Source organism: Nothobranchius furzeri, chromosome 2 (assembly GCF_043380555.1).
Source record: "Nothobranchius furzeri strain GRZ-AD chromosome 2, NfurGRZ-RIMD1, whole genome shotgun sequence".
In the NCBI taxonomy this organism is placed as follows: domain Eukaryota; kingdom Metazoa; phylum Chordata; class Actinopteri; order Cyprinodontiformes; family Nothobranchiidae; genus Nothobranchius; species Nothobranchius furzeri.
The window spans coordinates 96,987,809-97,015,795 of NC_091742.1; the positions used below are offsets into that span (position 1 = coordinate 96,987,809).

At 46.0% G+C, this 27,987-nt stretch overlaps 2 protein-coding genes across 3 annotated transcripts in view; both read left to right on the plus strand.

Moving 5' to 3' along the window:
* Positions 1-27,987, plus strand: part of LOC129154107 (zinc finger protein 892-like) — a 338,014-nt gene that overhangs the window by 56,098 nt on the left and 253,929 nt on the right. The window lies entirely within an intron of this gene.
* LOC139066218 (zinc finger protein 665-like) lies at positions 1,224-27,962 on the plus strand. The gene is made up of 4 exons (XM_070548432.1): positions 1,224-1,655; positions 1,799-1,911; positions 10,202-10,702; positions 23,213-27,962. Exons 2-4 carry the CDS (start codon positions 1,902-1,904, stop codon positions 25,105-25,107), a joined length of 2,406 nt encoding a protein of 801 aa, XP_070404533.1. The 5' UTR covers positions 1,224-1,655; positions 1,799-1,901; the 3' UTR covers positions 25,108-27,962.

Below are 27,987 nucleotides of genomic sequence, written 5' to 3' on the forward strand. Positions count from 1 at the left end.
TTTGTAAGGCTGTCATTCCAGGAGAGGGCACTCACCAGCTGCGGGGCATTACCGATCAGCGGCAGCTGCAGATCCTCTAATCAACCGCAGCAGAGCTCTATTTAAGAGGAGAGGGAACCACTTCACATTGCTGGATGATTAACTACTCACGGATACTTGGAATCGCTGAACCACTGATGGATGTACCTACCTGGAAGTCACCATAACCCGCCTGGATTACACACTCAAGGTTCACCTCTCCTCCTTCTTCACTTGCCCTCTGCCGCCATCATCTGGCTCCCTCTCCTGGACGCACCCCGTCACACAATCTGCCCTCCCTGCTGGCTTTTGGACTCTTACCGACTACTTCGAACTTGGATCTCCAGGACACTTTTAGTTAGGGTTAATAAATCATTGTTTGAACTTTCTGCCTTTGTCCTGTGATGGTTCTTCATGTCGTGGGTTAAACACCTTCCCAGGAACATGACAATCACAGGTAGAAAACAACAGCTACACTTACTCTAAATCGTAGGCACAAGCACTCAAATTTGCAAAATATCCTACAGTTACAGTTTTGCCCCCAGTATATCCAAAATATATGGTACAAAAATATTTGTGTCTCGAATCTGGGAACTTGAAATCACAGAGAAAATTTCTATCTTTCACAGATACAAAACAACAGCTGCACTGGATCAAAATCTTTGGTAAAAGTAGAAAAATATCATTAGTTGAGTCACACGTCAAAAAAATTGCTACAGTTACACTTTTGCCCCATTTGATCAACAATATATGGCGCAAATAGATTTGTGTTTCGTCACTGTGAGCTTGAACTCAATGAGACAAATCTAGAAAAATCCTGTTTCACAGATACAAAACGACTCCTTCACCTATTCAAAATTTTTGGTACAAGTACACAAATTGTATTCGCTGACTGAGTCACTTATCTTTTTGGTGAAGAGGGAGCGTTTGTGAGGAGAGCGATTAAACCGAAACAGCATTCGGGATTTTATGTTGAAACCTATCCCGGCCACTCGTTAATTCATTTAGAAAAATTACAGCCGTAAGCATGTTAAATGACAGCTACATATGAACTATAGAGAAATAATTAATGATTTTAAGTAATATTTTATATTGAAACCTATCAATTACAAACGTAAGTATGGTTGCCGTTTTATTTTGTAATGTATCCCGTGCGTTTCCCATCCTCACGGTGGAGCCTCCACCGGAAGCAGCCTGACAGTGGCGGTCTGCAGCCAGGTGCTTTTGGAGAGAGGAACAAAAAACATTACGACAAATATTTTGTCTGAAAAACCACCAGCGGAAGTTATGTATGAGAGCCAGGTGTGTTTTATTCTGCTCCAGCAGGTGGCGGTAGTGCACCTTTACGCTGGTCATTGACCACCAGAAGAAGCAGAAACCGGAAGCTGCTAACAGAGCTAGCTTGTTGTTGTGGTGTGTGAGGAGAAAATTTGAGGCTCTGCAGTAAAAACGTCTTCACTTCAGTCTCTGGGAGAGTTGATCAGCTAAAGCGACTAACTGCTGCTGCTGCAGAAATCTTCTCACCAGGCTGTGGAAATTTTCTTCTCCTCCTCAACAACTTGGTGGAGTTCTTTCCAGAACCAGAGAAGATATTCTGCGGTCTTCGTGACAATCGGAGCTCCAGGATCAGGTTGTGGGTGAGAAAAGCTTTTCTCTAGACTTCCTGCCCTCTGGATCTGCTGCTGTTCCTTTGGCCAGAACCAAAGCGTTGGATCTTTAATCTCCTGCGTTGTTCTGAAGCAGCATCTTAATCAGCTCTCCTGCTTTGTTTCTATTGCAGCTGTTAGCTAAACACGGCTAAAGAAAACCTGCTACCACTTCAGGATCATCCATCAGCTGGGACGGATTCATCGTGTGTTCTTCACCACCTGGACCTGGACAGCATGGACACAGGTACTGGTGGAGGAATGAATATATTGTCAGTCTGTTGTAACCCTGGCGTCAGATTAAGTTACCACTTATTCAAAAAAAATAATAATAAACAGGCCAGACTCTAGGTCCAACAGGATTACCTTACAAATTACCAGTGAGTGGGAAATGGAATAGCTGGATCCAAAGAATGAGCAAAAAAACACAGTTGCACCAGATTTGTAATTTTATATAGATATATGAAAATAGAACAAAAAATACTGCAGCTGCAATAGACATATAATTAAACAATTAGGCCTTTCCCCCTATATCAGTAAACCTAGTCAGGCTGAGCTCAAAGTCAGTCTTCTATTTGGTCGTAGTCTAGTCAAAAAGAAAGTCTCCTCGGTCTTGTAAAACTCAGGTTCAGTGGTCTGAGTGGTTACCACTGGAATGTTGGCTCAGTATAGAAGAATGATGTTCTCCTGATCGGGATACAGTTCAGTTCGGGCACAGGCTCGCCATCTCCATCCGGAGAGAATCCAGGACTCCAATCCACTTCAGTCCCGTACCGAGCATAAAAACCTAGCCTGCACAACAATAATGCAATTATTGTTTACAGCTAAATAAAATTCTCATCTCTTATTCTCACAGCTATAGCTTTTACAATCTTTTCTTTCTTCATCCTTCAAATTACCATAGTAACAATTTACATGCATGTTCATTTCTTTTCTCAAAATACATTTTGGCAATACATGAAACATGTTTTTAACTCACGTAACTAATAGTTTGAATCTTTTAGTAGAAGAAAGAAAGTAGCTGAGGGGGGTCAGAAATAATGCCAGATTAGTCGCTAGGCACTATTTTGAAAAAAAAAAAAGTCGTTAAGGGGGTCTGAAAAGTCGTTAGAAATGGCGACAAAGTCACTAAGTTGGCAACACTGCAAGCTGCAAAAACGCACATGCTCATTGCTCGCTCCCGCGGTGCGCACAAACACAATTCAATTTAATTCAATTTTATTTATAAAGCGCCAAATCACGACAAGAGTCGTCTCAAGGCACTTCACATAATAAACATTCCAATTCAGGTCAGTTCATTAAGCCAATCAGAAAAAATGTTTCCTATATAAGGAACCCAGCAAATTGCATCCTTTACAGCAATCCTCATACTAAGCAAGCATATAGCGACAGTGGAGAGGAAAACTCCCTTTTAACAGGAAGAAACCTCCAGAGAATCCCGGCTCAGTATAAGCAGCCATCCACCATGACTCACTGGGGATCGAGAAGACAGAGCAGACACACACACACACACACACACACACACACACACACACACACACACACACACACACACACACACACACACACACACACACACACACACACACACACACACACACACACACACACACACACACACACACACACACACACACACACACACACACACACACACACACACACACACACACACACACACACACACACACACACACCAATGTGTCTATGGTTACATTGTGATTGCTTAGTAAATATTCTGTTTGGCGAGAGATAAACTTTATTGTATTTATCTTAGTGGATCTATGATTAAAGGTGTTCCCTGGCCAGGCAAGAGACGTAGTCCCTCCCTGGGTCTCCCTTTAGGTATCCTACCGGTTGGACGTACCAGGAAAACCTCACCAGGGAGGCGTCCAGAAGGCAATTTAATCAGATGCCTGTCAAGATGGCGCCATCCACGGCCTGCCGTCTGCTTTCCCGATTGTTGTTTTTGCTTTTTATTTTCCTGTGTTGCTCTTTGGTGGATAGTAGCTCAAATTTTCGCTATTATCGCCTCACCCTTCTTGAACTTCGGCATAAACTTGGATTTGCCTATCACCGCTGTTTGGATCTAAGACGGTCCTTCGCCCCGCTGTTTACGGCGGTCCCGCAGACGTGGCAAACGCGGGGGTTCCAAAGTGCAGCTCAGAGCCTCCTCCGGCCGTTCGTGCATGGGATGTAAACCTCACCTGTCACCAGAGTTGATACATGGAGATCATCGGACCTTCCGCATTCCATCGCTCTGTCGAAGATTCTTTGAGGAATCCAGTCGCCGGAATTCCTCAACCACCAACCCGTGGATGCACCGTGGCGTCAACCAAGCTAACCTTTGCTATCCTACGGTGGCCCAAGCGGCCCAGTCACCCCGGTTAGCTGATTAGGGTCTTCCACCAATCTTCAGGGTAGCTCTCCTAAACGCACGGTCAATTGGGAATGAAACCCTCATTTTAAGGTATTATTTTTTCCAGCATGAGGTGACATTGTTCTGCATGAACGAGACCTGGGTTCTTCCTGGTGAGTCAGCTGCTCTGTCAGAGCTCTGTTCTTCAGACTGTCAGGTTCTGAATGAGCCCAGGCTCACTGGTCGTGGTGGTGGATTACTAACCATGTTCAGATCCTCTTTCCATCCTAAAAAACGTACTATACCAGTGATTCCAGCCAGCTTTGAGTTTATGGCTTTTGAGGTGGACTTTAGTCCTCCACTGCTGTTTATTCTCTGCTATCGCCCACCTAAGTATAATTCAAACTTTTTATCGGAATTTTCTGATCTTTTAACAGACTTTCATCCAAAATATGACTGTGGGATTATTCTTGGTGATTTTAATATACATGTTTGCTGCCCTGACAGACCTCTTGTTGGTGGCTTTTTAGACATTTTAGATTGTTTTGGTCTCCAGCAACAGGTCCAGTCACCCACCCATTCAGGATCGCACATTTTAGCCTAGCTGCGACTCTATCCACTTCCCAACCTGATTCCACCTGTGTAGGAGTTGAGGAGCTGCTGACCTCTTTCAACTCTACCTGCTCAACTGTTTTAAATGCAGTCGCTCCTCTAAAATCCAGACATAAAAAAACTGTGGCAGGCCCTTGGCTCAATGAGGAGACTCGTGCCTTAAGACGCCAATGTAGGGTCTGCGAACGCCGGTGGCAGAAGGACAAGCTGCAAATCTACAAATTATTCAAGGATTCTTTGACCCGCTATCAGAAAGCTGTCCGCACAGCTAGAAACAGATATTTTGCAAATATAATCACTAGGCATAAAAACGACCAGAAGAAACTGTACAGTGTCCTCACCTCTGTACTATCCCTTAGAGAATCTCCCAACTCTTCTCCCTCTACAGGGGCTCTTTGCAATGAGTTTCAAAACTTTTTCCTGCATAAAATCCAGGATGTTAGATCCGGTTTCTCTTACTCAGGCTGGGTTACCTGTGTGGAACCTCACTGTCCACCCTCATTCTCTTGCTTTGCTCATGTGACTCTCTCTTCCCTGGTTGATCTTATCTTGGCTATGAAGCCCTCAGGCTCTCCAGAGGACAGCCTTCCTCCAAGACTGCTGCGCGATGTCCTTCCAGCGGTGGCCCCTGCTGTTTTGGATATTGTCAATTCCAGCTTCTCCTCTGGTGTGTTTCCAGCTGCTTTTAAAAATGCAGTTGTTCAGCCGCTATTGAAGAAACCAGGCCTTGACCAGTCTGACTGTGCCAATTATCGCCCAATCTCAAAACTTCCATTCATCTCAAAAGTAGTTGAGAAACTGGCTCTCACGCAGCTTACTTCTCACCTAGATGACAGTGGGCTTCTTGACCCATTCCAATCAGGTTTTAGACGTAATTACAGCAGAATCTGCACACATTAGGGTACTCGATGACATCCTGATTCTGACTGACTCTGGCTCCCATGTGCTGTTACTCTTACTCGACCTGACTGCAGCATTCGACACTGTAGACCACACCATCCTACTTCACAGACTTGAATTTTGGGTGGGTGTGACCGGTACTGCCCTCAAATGGTTTAAGTCATACCTTAATGGTCGGTGTTTTAGTGTTCTTGTTGGAGACCGCTCTTCTACCAATGTCCCACTTCCATGGGGTGTACCACAGGGCTCCATCCTGGGTCCTCTCCTCTTTTCAATTTACATAATACCACTTGGTAAGATTTTAGCAAGTCTCGGGGTTAACTACCACTTTTATGCAGATGATTGCCAGATCTACCTTCAAATCAACCAACAGCACTCATTTTCTATAATGTCAGAATGCCTCTCCCAGGTCAGATCCTGGCTTTCTCAAAACTGCCTATGATTAAATGACAGCAAATCAGATGCCATACTTTTTAGCCCCACTAACATGAATGGTGCTTTAGATGTCTCAACTCTCCCACTAAATCTCAAATCATGTGCCACTAGCCTAGGTGTGAAACTGGACTCTGACCTTTCAATGTCTTCACAAGTCAACGCTACTGTCAAGTCCTGCTTTTTCCAACTCCGCCACATCACTCGTCTTAAGTCAATCCTAAAACGCCCGGATCTTGAGTCAGTCATTCATGCTCTTATTACTTCACGTCTGGATTACGCAAATTCTGTCCTTATTGGGATTGATGCTTCAGCCTTAAGCAAACTGCAGAAGGTTCAAAATGCCGCTGCCAGATTTTTAACCAACACCGACAGACGCTGGGGGGTGGGGGGGGGGTGGACTGATGGGACATGTCCCCTCCAATATTGGACAAACGCACATTTGTCCGCCCCAATAACATGGAGAAGAAAAAAATTGATTTAGAAATATTTGACTTGCGAGCTTTTATTTTGAAAGACACCGCAGACTTCTCACTGACACAGCCCCTCCCCTCAGGCAGTAAGGCTGGCTGAGTGAAGCGGGAGTCAGAGCCGGGATGACAGCAGCTCTGCGAGTTCTTCTCATGGGCAAAAAAAGAAAGAAAGGAAATGTGAGTTGGTAATAATTTAGTCCAAGAGGATAATTGTATTTCTGGTCAAACGCTAGACTGGCTGACTAACGTAAACATCTTGCTAGGCAGCATTTAACATTAAACAACACTGCTAGTCAACAAAAAATGGTGAACTTGACACGATTCGACAGTAACAGACAAAAACCATTTGACACGAAATAAATAAAAAAGTAGACTCTCCACATAAAAATGGAATTTGTAAGTGTGATTGTTGCTTGTTTGTGACATTCTCATCACATTTAATTTTTTATACCTTATTGATGTCACTCTTTTCATATAAGAGACCAGAGGAAGTTCAGCAGGAAAATGATGAAGAAGGTGAGACAGGGAGCACCAGACCTGCTGAGGGTGAGACAGGGAGCACCAGACCTGATGAGGGTGAGACAGGGAGAGCCAGACCTGCTGAGGGTGAGACAGGGAGCACCAGACCTGCTGAGGGTGAGACAGGGAGAGCCAGACCTGCTGAGGGTGAGACAGGGAGCACCAGACCTGCTGAGGGTGAGACAGGGAGCACCAGACCTGCTGAGGGTGAGACAGGGAGAGCCAGACCTGCTGAGGGTGAGACAGGGAGCACCAGACCTGCTGAGGGTGAGACAGGGAGCACCAGACCTGCTGAGGGTGAGACAGGGAGCACCAGACCTGCTGAGGGTGAGACAGGGAGCACCAGACCTGCTGAGGGTGAGACAGGGAGCACCAGACCTGCTGAGGGTGAGACAGGGAGCACCAGACCTGTTGAGGGTGAGACAGGGAGCGCCAGACATGCTGAGGGTGAGACAGGGAGAGCCAGACCTGCTGAGGGTGAGACAGGGAGCACCAGACCAGCTGAGGGTGAGACAGGGAGAGCCAGACCTGCTGAGGGTGAGACAGGGAGCACCAGACCTGCTGAGGGTGAGACAGGGAGCACCAGACCTGCTGAGGGTGAGACAGGGAGCACCAGACCTGCTGAGGGTGAGACAGGGAAAGCCAGACCTGCTGAGGGTGAGACAGGGAGCACCAGACCAGCTGAGGGTGAGACAGGGAGAGCCAGACCTGCTGAGGGTGAGACAGGGAGCACCAGACCTGCTGAGGGTGAGACAGGGAGCACCAGACCTGCTGAGGGTGAGACAGGGAGCACCAGACCTGCTGAGGGTGAGACAGGGAGCACCAGACCTGCTGAGGGTGAGACAGGGAGCACCAGACCTGCTGAGGGTGAGACAGGGAGAGCCAGACCTGCTGAGGGTGAGACAGGGAGCACCAGACCAGCTGAGGGTGAGACAGGGAGAGCCAGACCTGCTGAGGGTGAGACAGGGAGCACCAGACCAGCTGAGGGTGAGACAGGGAGAGCCAGACCTGCTGAGGGTGAGACAGGGAGCACCAGACCTGCTGAGGGTGAGACAGGGAGCACCAGACCTGCTGAGGGTGAGACAGGGAGCACCAGACCTGCTGAGGGTGAGACAGGGAGAGCCAGACCTGCTGAGGGTGAGACAGGGAGCACCAGACCAGCTGAGGGTGAGACAGGGAGAGCCAGACCTGCTGAGGGTGAGACAGGGAGCACCAGACCTGCTGAGGGTGAGACAGGGAGCACCAGACCTGCTGAGGGTGAGACAGGGAGCACCAGACCTGCTGAGGGTGAGACAGGGAGCACCAGACCTGCTGAGGGTGAGACAGGGAGCACCAGACCTGCTGAGGGTGAGACAGGGAGCACCAGACCTGCTGAGGGTGAGACAGGGAGAGCCAGACCTGCTGAGGGTGAGACAGGGAGCACCAGACCTGCTGAGGGTGAGACAGGGAGAGCCAGACCTGCTGAGGGTGAGACAGGGAGCATCAGACCTGCTGAGGGTGAGACAGGGAGCACCAGACCTGCTGAGGGTGAGACAGGGAGCACCAGACCTGCTGAGGGTGAGACAGGGAGCACCAGACCTGCTGAGGTTGAGACAGGGAGCACCAGACCTGCTGAGGGTGAGACAGGGAGCACCAGACCTGCTGAGGGTGAGACAGGGAACACCAGACCTGCTGAGGGTGAGACAGGGAGCACCAGACCTGCTGAGGGTGAGACAGGGAGAGCCAGACCTGCTGAGGGTGAGACAGGGAGCACCAGACCTGCTGAGGGTGAGACAGGGAGCACCAGACCTGCTGAGGGTGAGACAGGGAGCACCAGACCTGCTGAGGGTGAGACAGGGAACACCAGACCTGCTGAGGGTGAGACAGGGAGCACCAGACCAGCTGAGGGTGAGACAGGGAGAGCCAGACCTGCTGAGGGTGAGACAGGGAGCACCAGACCTGCTGAGCTGCAGGTAGGTGCTACAATGAAGAGTGAGGTTTTAGATGGTTGATGATGAGAGGAAGATTCGATAACAAGTGAACACGACTAAATAATACTGTAACAACCATGATTTTAACGTTGCACTAGGAAAACGACCGGTTCGGCTGGCTCCGGTGAAGTGGAGACGGTCATACTGGGAAGTTTCGGTAATGGAAACACACCAGTTAGTGCCTGGCTGGTTTATAAAAGACACCCGTTCCTCCTTTTGGTGTGAGGATGCCAGCTGGTCCTGTTCCCCTGCAGATAGCTCATCAGTACTTAATACAAGTTGTTTATTGTGTATCTACGTTGGTGTTAGTTTGGGATGTTCTGATCATACCAGCAACACCTGTGTGAACCCTGTGTGCAGCACTTGGGCTTCTTCCCCTTTTCCTTCATGCTGTGCAGGACAGCAGCAACAATGTAAAACAACATGTCCGCCTAACTTTAACTCCGTCTGCGAGAGTGATGTAAGCTTTGAGTCCTGCAGTGAAAAGCTCCAGCTCCTGGGGAAGCTGATCACAGCTGGTTTAATACGACGTAAAGAACAAAGTCTGGGTGGAGTGAGGTGAGTTTCCAGGGATGGCTGCAGAGATAAACACCTCCCAGTCAGACGCAGCTACGCTCACCAACACCCGTCTGTATGAGCGTCAGAAGGCTCGGCTAATAACCGGACCATGAGGAAGTTCATGATGCTGGAAGAGCAGCCTTTCTCTGTGGTGGAAGAAGAACCAAGTTTATTCATGCAGCACGTGTCCCAGACCGAGGTCACGAAAGGAATCACAATAAAACGCTGAAAAATAATACAATGAGTAGAAAACAACAGGCTCCGCCCACTGCTCAGTCACTAAGTAACCCACTACTACTAATAATAATAATAAATCTCCCAAAATGCTAACTAGTAAGATTCCTTTGCTTTGTAGTGCTCTAGCCTGCTGAGAGCTTCAAAGTGAAAGGTTGTTACTGACAGCAGCTACATCTAAGTGTTTATTCATTTTCCTTTTGACTGAATAGTTGCTGATTTGATCTTGGAGACGTTTCTCCTCACATCAGCTTCAGATCTAAAGCTTGGGTTGTGAGTAGGAGGCTTAGAAGTTCTGGTCAGAAACAAACACGCTGATTGTGATGGAAGTTTTTATTGTTCCTAAAGTAGAAATCTGTTTTTATCTAAATGAAGTTCATGTTCTTGTTCCTTTTCCCCACATCATGTAGCCAGTATCACTCATGGTGTAAATATAAAGGTATGGTGGTCTGTAACATCATGTGTCTGTGTTTCCTACAGATGTTCCACAGCTGGTGCTGGTTAAAGAAGAAGCTCCTGAAGAACAGAGTGCTGGTGTGGACCAGCAGGACCCAGAACACCTCCACATAAAGGAGGAACAGGAGGAGCTCTGGACCAGTCTGGAGGGAGAGCATCTCTGTTTGAAGGAGGAGACTGAAGCTGTCGGGTCTCCTGTTACTGCTGCTTCTATAAAGAGTGAGGATGATGAAGAGAAACCTCTGGTCTCACAGCTTCATCAGCAGCAAATAGAAGACAGAGATGTTCCAACCAGCAGCTCAGCTGACCAGATGGCAGCAGAAACTGGTGGAGGAGCAGGAACTAGCAGGAACCCAGATCTGAACCCTCATGAACAAACATCTGATTCTTCAGAGACTGAAGTTAGTGGAGATGATGATGATGATGATGATGATGATGATGATGAAGATGTGAATCGGGACTCTGGGTCTGAAACTGGAGATGAAGATGATGACTGGAATGAGAGCAGGTCTTCTGAGTCAGATGGTAAGTCTGTCAACAAGTTCTTCACAAGTGGTCTCTCCAGAGACACGTGAGGGAGACGAGTCATCCAGCAGTCAGGTCTTCAGGCTGTTTGGTTCATAAGAAATGTGTTAGAGCACATATGTCAGAGTCAAGGCCCACGGAGCATTTTTATGTGGCCTGCGAGATAAATATCAAAAATATATTAAAACTGGCCCGCTGGCCGATTTTACCGCAAAGACTACAACTCCCATGATGCTTTGCGGCGCCAGCGCGGAGCAGATGCGCCCCCTCCTTTGTGTTTTTTCAGCGCCGAGGCAGTCAGAGGTAGTTGGGTGTCTGCAGCTTTGTGTCTCAGACAAACTAAACACTCCTCTCACTCAGCGCCGAGTTCAGTCAGCTATTTTCTGACGTTGAAGCCCAGAAATGGAAATTCTAGCCGCTCAGTAACGTGTTCACGACTGAAAGAGAAAGTTTTCCAACTAACGTCCAGACAGAGCTGATATAACTCCAGCGAGCAGCGACACGCTCAAACCAGCATGACTCTGTGGCTGCTGTCGTGTTTCCTCCCCGACACACAACAACGTGGTCAAGCTGCTCAGACATGTTCATCAGCACAAACCTATGTGAGCACCTGTTGTCATCTAATGTTGTCATTATTATGATGAAGATGAACAAAACAACAGGAGTCTCCTCCTCAGCTCAGATCAACCCCATGATGCAGGTATCTGGCTGGAACAGGTGAGCATCACAGTAAACCAGTGGAGCAAACTGAGCTTTAAATATGTTGGTTTTATGCTCTTTTTCTGCTCCAAAACATGAAAGTTAACAGGTGAGATGTTGTATTTTCATTTAAGATAAAATGATATTTTTATTTTGTTGTTGGCCCGTGAGAAAAGATTTAACCTACAGTAAACGGGAAGTGGAAAGGCTGCAGATAGATGAATAGAATAGAAAATCCCTTTATTGTTCCTCAGTGGGGAAAGCTAGACGTCACAGCAGCGATGACACTTATTACAGGAGAAAAAAGGAGAATAAAAAATAAGAAAAATGAATAAACAAGAAAACATAAATCCTGAATAGATGTTAAAAATGCTGATTATACCACAAGTAATGAACACCACTGATGCCTCTTATTTAAAACTGACTTGCTCGTGTGTAATTTGGTTATTCCACATTCAGTGTTAATGCAGAAATATGTTTGTTTCCAAATTTAAAGGTTCTAAATTGCATTTTTGTTGATAAAGAAAATGTGCAAATTTGCCGTCACTTTTTCAAAAAATATTAAGTTTGGCCCTCGACTCCGTCCCAGAGTGTCATGGTGTGGTCGAGTCTTTTGACCCACGACATGCAGAATCACGAAAGAGACAAGGTGAGTAAAAATAATATATAATTTATTGAGGTTGATGAGGCTGGGGAGACGTCGGAGGGGGACGGTTCTGGCAGCGTTGGATTCCAGGAAGGTAGTGGAGCGCGGAGAGGAGGGCGTGTCAGGTCTGAGTGGTAGCTGGTGGAGGAGGCTGGGAGCTGAGCACCGGTTCCAAGAGCGGGCAGGTGAGCGCAGGAGAGCAGGCGGCCAAGAGAAGCGGTGTGGTTGGTGGGCAGGAGATCCAGAGGCTCCGGGTAGTAACTGGTGAGAGTGCAGGTTGAAGAGCTGGTAACAGGCAGATGATGAGAGTACCCAATGTGAGTAATCATCCAGCACTGGTGAATTGTCACACCGCTCCTTAAATCCCCTGCGAGCTGATGAGGGAATTTGCAGCAGCTGCTCTCCGGGCGCACCCACCTGCAAACAGGAAAACTCAGAGCGGTTAGCTACACCCATTGTGACAGTACCCCCCCCTCAAAGGCCGCCACCCGGCGGCCAGGCAGAGGAGGAGGAGGAGGAGGAGGACCGCGCTGCATCAAAGTCCCGGATGAGGGACGGGTCGTCGATCCAAGACGCTGGAATCCATTGCCGATGTTCCGGACCATAGCCCACCCAATCGACCAAGAACTGGCGGCCCCGACCGCGGGGTCTGGCCTCAAGGAGGCGCCGGACACGATAACCGAGATCGCCGTTCGACAGACGAACAGGAGGAGGAGCAGGGGCTGGGGAAGGACACAATGGACTCGATGAGACGGGCTTAAGCAGGGAGACGTGAAAAACAGGGTGGACCTTCAGGGAGGAGGGCAGCGAGAGACGAACTGACCAAGGGTTGATGACTTTGCTGATGGAGTAGGGACCGATAAACCGGGGAGAGAGCTTCTTGCTTGTGTCCTTCAATTTAATGTCTCTGGTTGACAGCCAGACCTGTTGCCCAACAGTGTAAGGAGGAGCGGGACGACTGTGGCGGTCTGCCAACCGTCGGTTGCGATCAGCAGTTCGCTAGAGGGCCGGACGGGTCTGGGTCCACGTCCTTTTTGCTCTGCGAATGAACTGGGGTACTGTGATAGTGGGGGGAAGATCTGAAGGGAAAAGTGGAGGTTGGTAGCCCAGAGATGATTCGAAAGGTGACTGACCTGTAGCTGAGGAAATGTGGGTGTTGTGAGCATACTCAATCCAGGGCAGTTGGGTACTCCAGCTGGAAGGGCTGGCAGAGCACACACACAACGGAGCATGGCTTCGAGCTCCTGGTTGAGCCGCTCACACTGGCCGTTAGTTTGGGGGTGGTAACCGGAGCTCAGAGAAACCGTGGCTCCCAGGGAAGCAGCAAACTCCTTCCAGACTCTCGAGAGGAACTGGGGGCCACGGTCGGACAAGATCTCGTCCGGGATGCCGTGAAGTCGGAAGACGTGCTTGACCAGAAGTTCAGCGGTTACTGAGGAGGAAGGCAGAGATTTTAGTGGGACGAAATGACAAGCCTTAGAGAATCTGTCAATGATGGTAAGTATGACTGAGAATCCCTTTGAGGGGGGTAGACCGGTGACAAAATCGAGGGCGATGTGAGACCAGGGACAAGAGGGAATGGAAAGGGGACGGAGTAGTCCGGCGGGAGGCTGGTTCTCTGATTTATTGCGGGCACAGACCTGACAAGCCTTGACGTACTCCTTGATGTCCTTGAACATGGATGGCCACCAGAAGGACCGACGGATCAGAGCGAGGGTGCGGGCCACTCCCGGGTGGACAGAGAATCTAGCTGTGTGGGCCCAGTGGATTACAGCGCTTCGGACCTGCTGGGGCACGTATAGCTTGTGGGGCGGTCCTTTACCTGGGCCGGGGTCCGTTCCTTGGGCATCCAGGACCTTCTGTGTGATCTCCCAGGTGATTGCCCCGAGCACACAGGATGAAGGAAGGATGGTTGCAGGTTCTTGATCCTTGTCGGATGCATATTGTCGGGACAGGGCGTCGGGTTTGACGTTCTTTGTGCCTGGACGAAAGGAGATGACAAAATTGAACCGGGTGAAGAACAGAGACCAGCGAGATTGCCTGGGGTTTAGTCTTTTAGCCTCCTTGAGATAGGCAAGGTTCTTATGGTCAGTCCAGATCACTAAGGGGTGCTCAGCTCCCTCCAGCCAATGGCGCCACTCCTCAAGGGCCAATTTCACCGCTAGCAGTTCCCGGTCCCCCACATCATAGTTTTTCTCCGCCGGGGTCAGTTTTCTAAAGAAAAAGGCACAGGGATGAAGTTGGTTATCAGAGGGGGAGATTTGAGAGAGAACGGCACCTACACCCGAATCGGAAGCGTCCACTTCAAGGGTAAACTGGCGAGCAGGGTCGGGGCGAGAGAGGACGGGGGCTTGAGTGAAACGGTCCTTCAACTCAAGAAAGGCGTTGTTTGCAGCCTCGGACCAGACAAAAGGGTGTTTAGTGGAGGTCAACTGGGTGAGTGGTGAGGCCACTTGACTGTAGCCACGAATAAAACGTCGGTAGAAATTGGCGAAGCCGAGGAAACGCTGCAATTGCTTGCGGGTGGTAGGGGTCGGCCATTCTCGGACCGCTTCCACCTTCTCGGGATCTGTCCGTAAGCGCCCACTCTCCAGAATGAAACCCAGGAACTTGACTGAAGGGGCATGGAACACACATTTCTCCGCTTTAACAAAAAAGCGGTTTTCAAGGAGGCGTTGCAGGACTGCTCGGACATGTTGGTAGTGTTCAGATGGGGTGTTGGAGAAGATCAATATGTCATCCAGGTATACGGTAACAAATTTATTTATGTAGTCACTTAAAACGGAGTTTACCAGGGATTGAAAAACGGCGGGTGCGTTGGTAAGGCCGAAGGGCATGACGAGATACTCGAAATGACCCAGGGGAGACTTGAAGGCCGTCTTCCACTCGTCTCCCTCCCGGATCCTGAAGAGGTGGTAGGCATTTCGTAGGTCCAGTTTAGTGAAAATGGTTGCATTCTGGACTGGGTCAAAAGTTGAAGACAGCAGGGGTAATGGATATTTGTTTTTTACCGTGATTTGGTTGAGCCCTCTGTAATCAATGCAGGGGCGCAGGGATCCATCCTTCTTAGACACAAAGAAGAAGCCGGCTCCAAGTGGAGAAGTGGATGGGCGAATGATGCCTGCAGCCAAGGACTCAGAGATATAGGTGGCCATACACTCTCGTTCAGGCTTGGACAGGTTGTACAGTCTGCTGGAAGGTAGAGTGGCTCCTTGGAGGAGATCGATGCAGCAGTCGTACGGTCGATGAGGAGGTAGTGAGGCTGCTCGGTCCTTACAGAAAACTGCTTGCAGGTCGTGGTATTCAGGGGGTATTAGAGACAGGTCAGGAGGAGTGGGGGGTACAGGTGCCGGAGCCTGGGAGGAAAGATTAGCAGATAAGAGACAGTGAGAGAGACAAAACGGACTCCAAGAAAGTATCTGGCTGGTCCTCCAATCAATGTGAGGGTTGTGGGTAGTGAGCCAGTCATGTCCCAGGACAATAGGTGACTGGGGTGAGGGAAAAACAAAAAATGACAATGTTTCATGGTGGTTACCCGAAACCTGCAGCTTGATGGGTACTGTTTGGTGAGTAATAGTGGTTAGGGAGCTGCCCTCCAGTGATGAGACTCTGATGGGGTTGGACAGGGGCGTCGTGGGTATTTTAAGTTGATCCACGATGTTCAGGTCAAGCAGGTTCCTCTCGCACCCGGAGTCCACTAGTGCTTTAGCGGGAATACTCTGCTGGTTAAAAAGGATGGAACAGGTTAACAGGCACCGAGATATCTTAGAATCAAGATTTCCACCCACCAATAATCTCGGTCCTACTGGTGGGCTCTCCCTTTTGGACGAACGGGGCAGTTGATCAGGAAATGTCCGGACAGCCCACAATAAAGACACAGCCGAGAGGTGATCCGACGCTGCTTCTCCTCCGGAGTCAGACCGGCCCAGCCTATCTGCATGGGCTCCCCCTGGTTGGTTGGGGCCGAGGCTGGGCTGACTGGTGGCGATGAGTGGGTCGGCCGGTTGGGATGAAGTGGCTGGAAACACTGTTGGGAACGTGGTTGATGAGTCTTAAGCCTCTTCTCTATCCGTACTGCAAGACTGATTAGGTCCTCCAGGTTCTCTGGTTCAGGACAGTACGCGAGCTGATCCTGAATTCTCTCACTGAGAGCCTGGGTGAATGCTCCCTTCAATGAGTCGGCATCCATACTGGAAGTAGGGGCCAGCGTCCTGAAACTTATGGCAAAATCCTGAACTGTTTGTTTACCTTGTTTAAGGTTCCAGATGGTCCTCGATATTTCTGCTGGGGTTTCTGTGTGGTCAAAAGTTAGTTTAAATTCTGACAGGAATTCGCGCAGTGTACCTTTAATGAATGACGGGTCTCTGCCTCTAGCCTCCGCCCATTGTAATGCACGGCCCCGAAGCAGACCAATTATGTGCGAAATTTTTATCTGATCAGTGCAAAACACTTCAGGGTAGGTTTCAAAATGTAACGTGCACTGAAACAGAAAACCCCGTACCTGCTCAGGCTCACCGCTGTAGGTGACAGATGGGGAGGATTCTGGGACTCGGAAGTGCAGACGAGACGTTGGAAGCGTTTGAACGGGGGTTTCTTGGGCAGCCGATGAAGGCGCGGGAGGAGAGATCTTTTCGTGGAGTTGCCGGATAAGACTCTCCAGTTGGAACAAATGCTGATTGGTGTTAGCTTGCTGATCATGGAGGGACCGAATGGAGCTCTCGTGTTGGGACAGAGTTGTGGCGAGATCAGGCGGATGTGATTCAGCGAGTGGGTCTGTGTTTTGGCTGGATGATTCTGTCATGGTGTGGTCGAGTCTTTTGACCCACGACATGCAGAATCACGAAAGAGACAAGGTGAGTAAAAATAATATATAATTTATTGAGGTTGATGAGGCTGGGGAGACGTCGGAGGGGGACGGTTCTGGCAGCGTTGGATTCCAGGAAGGTAGTGGAGCGCGGAGAGGAGGGCGTGTCAGGTCTGAGTGGTAGCTGGTGGAGGAGGCTGGGAGCTGAGCACCGGTTCCAAGAGCAGGCAGGTGAGCGCAGGAGAGCAGGCGGCCAAGAGAAGCGGTGTGGCTGGTGGGCAGGAGATCCAGAGGCTCCGGGTAGTAATGAGAGTGCAGGTTGAAGAGCTGGTAACAGGCAGATGATGAGAGTACCCAATGTGAGTAATCATCCAGCACTGGTGAATTGTCACACCGCTCCTTAAATCCCCTGCGAGCTGATGAGGGAATTTGCAGCAGCTGCTCTCCGGGCGCACCCACCTGCAAACAGGAAAACTCAGAGCGGTTAGCTACACCCATTGTGACACAGAGTTTCATTTCGGCCCCTTGTGAGTTTGAGTTTGACACCCCTGTGTTAGAGTGAAGCAACATGTAGACTCGTGTATGTGTGTGTGTGTGTGTGTGTGTGTGCTTGCGTGCGTGCGTGCATGCGTGCGTGCTTTTAGACATAGATTGATACATTCAGTTAATAATAAACATAACATAATCCCTCCTGTTTATCCGAATAGGATAACCAAACAAAAAGAAAACAAGAACAAATAAAGTAATCAAAACCTTCAAAACCTCTCGATTCACTGCACTTCTCTCTCCAGCTCCTCTCACTCTGGTTTTTCAACTGTCTGTGCAGACCTCTTAATCAGCTGATGTGCACCAGCTGCCCTGTGGGGAGCAGCGGCAGGCCAAAGGGTTCCAGATAATGGCTCCCTCTGGTGGGGGAATTTAGCTGGATCATGGGGTTCACCTCACAGCATGAACAGAGGGAGATAAACTCATCAGCCCAAATACAGGGGGCTGTAACATGAGTGTGAATTAATCTCATAAAAATTTTTAAAAATATAAGATGATCCCTAATCATTTTTGTCAGGCATATATTTTCGTTTCTCTGAGCAGAGACTGTCTAAACTCATGGTAGAAAATAGTTTGCATTTTGCAAAAAATCATGTTGATGAGTTTATTTGAATTATTCCAACAAGAAGTATGTAAATGCCAGAGCAGGTCACTACAAACCCCACAGACGGGAGGGGGGCATTGTAGTTGTCACCTTTTTCCACACCCCGAGTTTGCAGGTATGTTACCACCAGCGTAATTAGCAGTCTTACTGCATTTACGCTTATCCTTAGCCAGCAGTTTCAGGTAGGATTTAATGTCGCCCGCTCTGGCCCCAGGTAAACATTTGACTACGGTTGCTGGAGTCTAGAGCTGAAACAACTAATCGATTTAATCGATTATAATTGATTATTAAAATAGTTAACAACTTTTTTAGTCATCGATTAGTTGTTTAATAATCACATTTTACTGCATAAAGTCTATTTTTACCACAATCTGACATCGGTTACAACCTGTTAAATTTGCCGCCAGTGTGTGGCAGTAATGATCCACTGATCTACCAGTGGAGCCGTAGAAGAAGAAACGAGCCAATAAGTGCCCTCGGTTTTCATGATGTAACACGTTACGGACGTGCATCTTGCTGTGAGAGATGGCGGAACAAGAAGAAATACGGAAGAAAAATAGAAGCGACAAAACTGAAGAGAAACCCCGGACAAAAACCTCACGAGTATGGGAGCACTTCACTCTAGGTGCCATGAAAAGACGGGTGACCTGCAAAATATGCAAAAACCATCTAGCATGGCACGGAAGCACGACGTCCCTAAGTGAACAGTTGAGACGAAAACATGTGGGGGCTCATGTAGCAGAGGCAGAGCCAGCCCGGTAAGTAACAGAAAATAAGTCATCACTACACGCAGATCAAATTTGGGACTTAGTGTTTTAGCTGAGTTCGTTATAGTGAATGTTAAACATGTTTTTTTGCCGCGTCAGTCTACGGTGTTCTACTGATTGACTAAATGCAATCATGAATCTCCTCCGTGTTGTGTATCATGCGCTTGCCAAATTTAGCACGTCTGTTTATAAGAATGTTCTCGTTAAGAGAAAAACGGCGCAAACCCATAACTATGTTCCTCATTCAAAAAAGGACAACTCCACGGTGAAAAATATACAGACGAGCCGTGTGCAGGTGAATATAACACGGCATAGTTGTACGCTTTCAATTTTTAAATACAGGAGAAAATCAGAAAAAGTTATGTTTTTACTATTAAAAGGCTGTTTTACTATCTAACGCTGTAAAATGCCTCATAACACATTTTTATCATTTTTCTTAAACAGTCTTACACAAAATAAAGATTTTTCACATTTCTCTAGCTAATTTAAACACTCCCGACTCAAAGTAAAAACCTCATGAGCTTCTTACTTAGAGCTTTTTAATAGTAAAAAAAATTGACTTTTTTCTGAATATCTCCTGTTGCGGGCTATTTTGTAGAACGTAACCCTCAAAATAAGTGAACACTGTATATTGTTAATTAATTCAAATAATATAATATTGATTTAGTGTTGTAGTGTGTGTGCTGCTTTATTTTATATGTGTACTTATTTCAGTCCATTTGTGTTTCTTATGCAGAAAAAAACAAGCAACGATGGACAACTACATGGGGAACAAGACACTCACCCCCAGCAATGCATACCACTTACAAACTCTATTCTAAACATGCTGGTAAAAGACATGAGGCCACTATCCATGGTGGAAGAAGCAGGCTTCCAGCTAATGCTAAAAAATTATTCTGGACTGATATTTTGCACTGTTAAGCTCATTTTACACCGCTGACTGTGTTCATGTGCAATAAAATAGATTGTAGTCAACTGCACAATTCTCTTATGTTTTTTTTCTTAACTGAAATGCATTCATCACTTGTATAGGTTAAATAGCTAAACAATAACAAACCGATTAATCGATTAATCGAAAAAATAATCGACAGATTAATCGATTATGAAAATAATCGTTAGTTACAGCCCTACTGGAGTCTCTGCCATGTTTCTGACTATGGAGCTGCCAATTACCAGAGTTGGGTTGTCAATGGGCGCGTCACTGAGTGACCCCAGCAGGGTCTGAAAAAATCTGGTCCCAATCAATTTTTATCCATCAATGTTTTAAGCTATTGTCAGACCATTTAGATAATAACAAATTTAAGAAGTTTTTCAATCAGCTTTTAGAGCAAAGCATAGTACGGAAACTGCGCTTGTGAGAGTGTTCAATGATATTTACCAATATACTGATGTGGGTGACAGTCGTTTTATTACCCTTTGATCTGACCGCTGCTTTTGATACTCTTGATCATGTTATACTTCTCAATCGACTGGAGAATGTTTTTGGTCTCTGGTTCAGCGCTCTTCTGGATGAGTTCCTACCTGGCTGACAGGTATATGACTGTTAAGATTGGTAGCTTCAGCTCAAATGATGCTCCCCTGAAATATGGGGTCCCACAGGGCTCTGTACTTAGTCCTCTGCTTTTCAATTTATATTTGCTCCCTCTTGGGGCCATCTTTTGGAAATATGAGCTTGACTTCCATCTTTATGCTGATGACTGTCAGGTCTATGCTCCTTTTAAAGCTGCTCCTGTTAAAGCTAAGGATTTAGCTCTGAGTTGTCTTCGTGAGGTTAATAATTGTGGATGGGTTGTAATAGTCTCCAGATTAATTAGTCTAAGATGGAAATGATTATATTTGCACCAAGTGGTGCTCCTGTAGTTACTCAGTCTCATATGATGCAAAGGATGTTGTGCAGGGCCGTTGCTAGCTATTTTGGTGCCCTAAGCACAAAGGCTTTGTGGTGCCCCCCCAGCAGGGGACAGAGTGGCGCATTATACTTTTAACAGACTGGAGAAGCAGAGAACAAAATCTGCCCAAACCACGCAGATAGAGTCAAAATGTTAAATGTACGGAAGCAGAGAACAAAAAACACCAAATAAAAGTCCTGAAAAGCAGCATGCTTATACTAAACTAGGCTAAATTTGACCATAAACAGATTAATTAACAGCAGTAACAAGTCTGAATTTAAGCTAGGTCAAACGACCCTCTGAACTTGACCACACGTGTTTAGAATTAGGAATAGATAAAAAAAAATTAAGAATTTCCATTTAAATACTTGTCTTACCTGCAATCGAAGCAACAGCATCATCCCGCTGTTTCTTCTTTTGTCTATTTACTGCCCCGGACTCCTGCAGCCTTTTCGGAGCCATGACTGTGCCCGCTGCGCTGTATGCTCCGCGGGGGTGGGGGTGGGGGGGGGGGGGGGGTTGATGGTGCGACACGGTCCATCTCCTTTCCGTTTTGTGTTGTTTTCTCTCTGTAAACATGCTGTTAACTTGCTTTGCACATCTTCTAATTTAAATCTGTCTGTATCATAAACATATTATTTTTTTCATAAGCTTGCGTTTGGTGCCCCTCCCCCGGCGTGGTGCCCTACAAACTGTGCGTGGTGTGCGTGTGCAAAGCGCCGGCGCCGGCGCTGATGTTGTGTCTAATTTGGGTGTTAAGAATGATTCTCAGCTTAAATTTGATGTTCGAGTCAATAATGTGGTTCAAGTATATTTTTTTCACCTAAAGAATCTTTATGTCCTTTTTGATGAGGAATTGTTTTGAAACGCTTATTCGTGCATTTAATGCATTTTGTTTAGACTACAGCAATAGTCTTTACTTGAGTGTTGATTAGGGCTGCACAATATATTGAAAAATTATCGTCATCGGGATAACAGGACGTGGGATAGGCCCATCGCAAAGCACGTCAAAAACGGCGATAAATGCTTGGTTCAACATTTCCATCCGTGTCATACGTCAGCGTGTCATACGTAAACTTGTTCAATTTGGGGTTAAAAACAAACGTTTTCACATATTTTCCATGTAGTTTTTTTTGCCAGTTCCTCTTCTGAAAGGTAGACAATTGTTTTTCTCTTTCCCTCAGAAAATCTTAATATTCTCCTAGTTTGGCCCAGCACAGTTCACTTCCCAATTACAGCAACAGCCTTATATCATAATCACATAAGTGGAGAAAATGTTCAGTAGCAATGAGAGAATTTGCTGTTGCATTTAAGTGATGTTAACTATTATTTAACACTTAAACTTATTTTCTGATTTTTATTTATTAAAAAACCCTGGTAAGGGATGTTTTTCTGTATTTGGAGCATCAGAAAAAAGTTTTATGGTAGAGGTGATGTTTTAAAGTCACTGAGAAACTGCATGCATGCAGTTTGTTGTTTTGCTGCTAATACAGTAGCAGGTGCAGCTGCTAATACAGTAGCAGGTGCAGCTGCTAATACAGTAGCAGGTGCAGCTGCTAATACAGTAGCAGGTGCAGCTGCATATTTTTGCAATAAAAATGTTAGGTTGTAATGGAACTCATGCATTAGTTTTTGTTTGCTTTGAACCCAGAGCAGACGTCACACGCCAGACGACATCAACACTGCATACTTTAGTATTTGTTCATTTATCATGAGTAATATCGATATCGCAATATTAAGCACTGTTATCGAATATCGCAGGTTTAACGAATATCGTGCAGCCCTAATCTTGATCATGGATGTATTGCTAGGCTGCAGCTAGTTAAAAATGCTGCAACCCGTCTTTAAACTGGCACTGGTCGATTTGATCATATCACTCCAGTTGTTGCCTCTCTGCATTGGATCCCAGTTAAGATTTTGGTTCTGGCCTACAAATGTTTTATTGGCCTTACTTCTAGCTCTTTATCTGGAATTCTAGTGCCATATGAGCCATCTTGTGGATTAAGGTCAGCTTACCCAGTGAGCAGAACTAACTGTCATCACAAGCTGCTGATCTAGAAGCATGATGCTCATTATTATTTTATGGGTTACAGACGAGTGTTGATGCTCCGCGCCGTGATTTCGTTTTAGGATACAAACTTTACAGCACTCTCACGGAGTAAAGATTTGGCAGATATGTTTGTTTACATTTTTGCCCCTGCGCGCCTACAGTGTTAGGGAAAGGAAGGGAGAGGCCGATGTGATGCTGATGTCAGGGTGTCTCTAGGCTCCACAGTAGCAGCGACGGACGGCTGGTTTGACCGGCTTTGAGAGGCGTAAATCAGAATTTGCAGATAGCGTTTTTTTCCTTCTACCAATCGCATAGTGATGTCTGGACTTAAAAGCAACTCATTAGATTCATAGTTATTTGTTAAAGTAATGCATTACCATAAATAGTAATGTGTTTACCAACATTTGTTATGTATATTACTGATTGCAAAAACACCCCTAGGTCTTTTGTCTTCTCTTTTTACTGAATATTTTTCTTTTATATATTTCTGCTTGGTTCACTGCAGTTTCAAGGAAGAGAGAAGAGACGGATGAGAAACCTCTGCTCTTACATTTCCACAACCATCAAATGAAAGACGGAGGTGTCCCAACCAGCAGCTTGGCTGGGCAGATGACAGCAAAAGTTGGTGGAGGAGCAGAAACTATCAAGAACCTAGATCTGTACCCTAATGAAAAGACATCCGATTCTTCAGAGATTGAAGTTAGTCGAGAAGATGAAGATGATTTGAATCTAGATTCTGAGCCTTCAGACTCTGAGCCTGAAACTGGAAACGGAGATCATGGCTGTAATGAGAACAAGTCTTCGGAGTCAGATATTAAGACAGTCAACAAATCATTTAGCTGCCCCGTGTGTGGTACACGGTTCCTCCACCAGTGGTCTCTTCAGGAACATGTGAGAGTGACAAGTCATTCAGCAGTAAGGTCTTCAGAGTGTTCGGTGAATACAAAATGTGTGAAAGAGAAGCAACATGGAGGCTCATGTAGAAAAGTCCAGAAAGAACCAAAATCGTTTAGTTGTGATGACTGTGGAAAAAGATTTAGCCAAAAGTCCAAATTAACCCGTCATATGAAAGCCCACACCGGGCAGAAGCCTTATGCCTGTGAGCTCTGTGGATACAGATGTACCAAAAAGGCAAGTTTAAACACACACATGAGAGTCCACACCGGGCAGAAGCCTTTGTCCTGTGAGCTGTGTGGATACAGATGTACCCAAAAGTCACATTTAAATGATCACATGAGAGTCCACACAGGAGAGAAGCCTTTTGCCTGTGAGCTCTGTGGATACAGATGTACCCAAAAGTCACATTTAAATGATCACATGAGAGTCCACACAGGAGAGAAGCCGTTTGCCTGTGAGCTCTGTGGATACAGATGTACCCAAAAGGCAAGTTTAAACACACACATGAGAGTCCACACAGGAGAGAAGCCGTTTGCCTGTGAGCTCTGTGGATACAGATGTACCCAAAAGGCAAGTTTAAACACACACATGAGAGTCCACACCGGGCAGAAGCCTTTTGCCTGTGAGCTCTGTGGATACAGATGTACCCAAAAGTCACATTTAAATGATCACATGAGAGTCCACACAGGAGAGAAGCCGTTTGCCTGTGAGCTCTGTGGATACAGATGTACCCAAAAGGCAAGTTTAAACACACACATGAGAGTCCACACAGGAGAGAAGCCTTTTGCCTGTGAGCTCTGTGGATACAGATGTACCCAAAAGGTAAGTTTAAACACACACATTAGAGTCCACACAGGAGAGAAGCCTTTTGCCTGTGAGCTCTGTGGATACAGATGTACCCAAAAGGCAAGTTTAAACACACACATGAGAGTCCACACAGGAGAGAAGCCGTTTGCCTGTGAGCTCTGTGGATACAGATGTACCCAAAAGGCAAATTTAAACACGCACATGAGAGTCCACACCGGGCAGAAGCCTTTTGCCTGTGAGCTCTGTGGATACAGATGTACCCATGAGGCAAGTTTAAACACACACATGAGAGTCCATACAGGAGAGAAGCCGTTTGCCTGTGAGCTCTGTGGATACAGATGTACCCAAAAGGCAAATTTAAACACACACATGAGAGTCCACACCGGGCAGAAGCCTTTTGCCTGTGAGCTGTGTGGATACAGATGTACCCAAAAGGCAAGTTTAAACACGTACATGAAAGTCCACACCGGGCAGAAGCCTTTTGCCTGTGAGCTCTGTGGATACAGATGTACCCATAAGGCAAGTTTAAACACACACATGAAAGTCCACACCGGGCAGAAGCCTTTTGCCTGTGAGCTCTGTGGATACAGATGTACACATAAGGCAAGTTTAAACACATATATGAAAGTCCACACAGGAGAGAAGCCTTTGCCTGTGAGCTCTGTGGATACAGATGTACACATAAGGCAAGTTTAAACACACATATGAAAGTCCACACAGGAGAGAAGCCGTTTGCCTGTGAGCTCTGCGAATACAGATGTACCCGTAAGGCAAATTTAAACACACACATGAAAGTCCACACAGGAGAGAAGCCGTTTGCCTGTGAGCTGTGTTGACAAAGATTTAGCCGAAAGACAAAGTTAAAGAGACATACGAGCATCCACACAAGGCCCTAGGGATTTATTTAACAACAGTACTTCCAAATGTACTATTTAGTTTTTTTGCAACCTTAATATTAGTCTTTTACCTCTGCTCAACCACCGTTGATCGGCCCTTGAGCCACCTCTTCTTTTGATTTTCATTTTCAAATCTCCTTTGTTTTTTAAACTCAGACCTTAACCACACATTTGAGATGTTCATTCATGAATTCTGAATACAAAAAAAAATATTACTTAAAGATTAAGAAAAAACTGTTATACCCTCCTGTATTTAAGAAACATACAAGATAACAGACACATGATAGTTGTAGTACATAACCCACTGCAATTTAAAGCTGTTAGATACCGGTGGTGTCTGCTTTAAACAATTTATCTGTATATAAAATAATAGCATACAATGTTGTAATAACTGCAGCTTAAAAATAATGTGTCTTTATTCATTTGGAGCCCCTAAGAAGAAATCCCACCTTAAAGGCTGTGGAGAGACAGCTGGGACTGTTGTCAAGAAGTCATAAATTACAAGGCGGCTCTGTGGAGACTCCGTTCTCCTACAATAGCATTTTGCTATTCTAAGCAGGCTTAGGAATGTGCCTGTACCAGTGTTTTTAGGGATGTTGTTACAGAGTTATAAGCAGTGGACAGATGCTGGAAAGACAGAACCACTTTTGGTCTGCATGGTTCTCCACCGGTGTACCGATACTTGTATTAACATGGACTAGATTGTAATAAACCAGTTATCTTTTTTAACTCAAACTTTGCCATGATTGAGTCATGGCACTCCAAGAAACAGCTCAGCATGAAAATTAACCACATTTCCTTTATTTCTGATGACACAACTAATCACTGCTGGTGGACGATTAATCACAGACACTTAGCACTTCTGCATGCGTTCTGTATTCAGTGTGAACGAGGCTTCACATCCTCTCTCAGTAGTGCAGCATCGTGCGTGTTGGGTAATTTTTATATTACTCCCATATTACCTCAAAGAAAGTTTAGAGCACACACAGAGGGATTAGATTGATAATTTGGTAAATTGTAATCCTGCCAACAACAAACAACAACAAATACTTTGCAAAGGGTGAGAGAAATCAAATACACACCAGAGATGGAGGTCAGTTTGCTCTCACCCTTAGGCAAAGCCTTGGAGCTCCTTTTATTTAGAAAGGCACACCCAGAAGTTACAGATAAACCCACACACACAATTCTTCAGAACCAGCTGACCGGGGTAACCTAATCAACAGATTGTTGGACCTTCATCTGTTCTCAGGAAGTTACAGATAACAGGAGGGTGATCAAATAGGTCATTCTTCACCACTCTAAAATGTAAAATAAAATTGATGACCCTCCGTTTAAACAAACACCTACACTGTTACATCAATAACCCTGTGACGTCAAAATCAGTTATATCCATCAGTGCGGTTGTCCTGTTCTGATTTTTTTCATGTAGTTGTGGTTTAGGCATTTTTTTGCCATTATCACTGATAAAAGCTGTGGGTTTATTCATTTGTGAATGAATTAAGCAATACAGATCACAGTCCAATGTTTTTGTTTTGTTTTGATTTTTAAGTAAGGTTCAGCAAATTCTGTCGAATCACTGAACGCCATCATCTGGGAAGTGAAATATGAACTGTTTCCAAGTACCGCTGTAATGGGCTTGCATACCACTAGGCAGAAGAAAAAATATTTGCATTTAGAGTCTCACTCACTGATTGGCTCTGCCACGTCAGGCTAAAGTATGATTGGCTGTCCCTCTAACTCGCTGCCATGTAGACGACAGACCGATGTGTTGCCTGTCTGCAGGAGTCTGCGTTCATCTACCTGTAAGTTTTTATTCAGCCTGCATCACATCAGCTGGATGGATTTTAACCTCAGAGCTTTTGTTTACATTAACATTTGAGTCTGTCTGTGTGTGTGTGTGTGTGTGTGTGTGTGTGTGTGTGTGTGTGTGTGTGTGTGTGTGTGTGTGTGTGTGGAGCAGAGTTAGCATGTCAGACAGAAAAGTGAACATGAGAGACGTCTTCTGAAGTGAAACTAGAGAAACACAAGAACCACGTTATTTCTCATCTAGATTCTCCGCGTCATAACTTCTGAATGACTGATGGAATTAAAACAATTCCAACGGTTTCAAAAAGGACATAAAATGAGCTTTCCAACGATGTAATTCACGTTACTCCAAAAATCGCTCTTAGAGGGAAACCGGCTTTGCAGCGTCACAGACAGAAACTGAGCGAACCGTGACGGGAGAGCGGAACGACCCGGAGGAGATCATCTGATCATCTGCATCAGCTTTTATAACGTTATGGAAACGTCACACAGAAAATCCACCTGGTTGGTCAGGTGTCCCATGAGTTTCTGTAGCTGGTGACACGATGGACAAATTACAATCACACTTGTTTTTATTTGAACACTCAACTATTTACTAAATGATTCAGCTTGATTCCAGCATTATTTATACTTACAGTAAATATTAATTTAGCTGAAAATAGAAATTTATATCAGTGCAGAATTTTATCAGTTAAGTTTATGTCATGAAATGTTTAACTTTCACATGTTATTACCATGTATGTGGCTTATTGATCTTTATAATGCTGGTAGGAATGTAGCTACAGTTGTGATGAATGTTTGTTTATTTAAGGACCGTGTACAATATTAAACATACATATTGAAATTTGATGCATTGTACCAGATTTAACGTGAA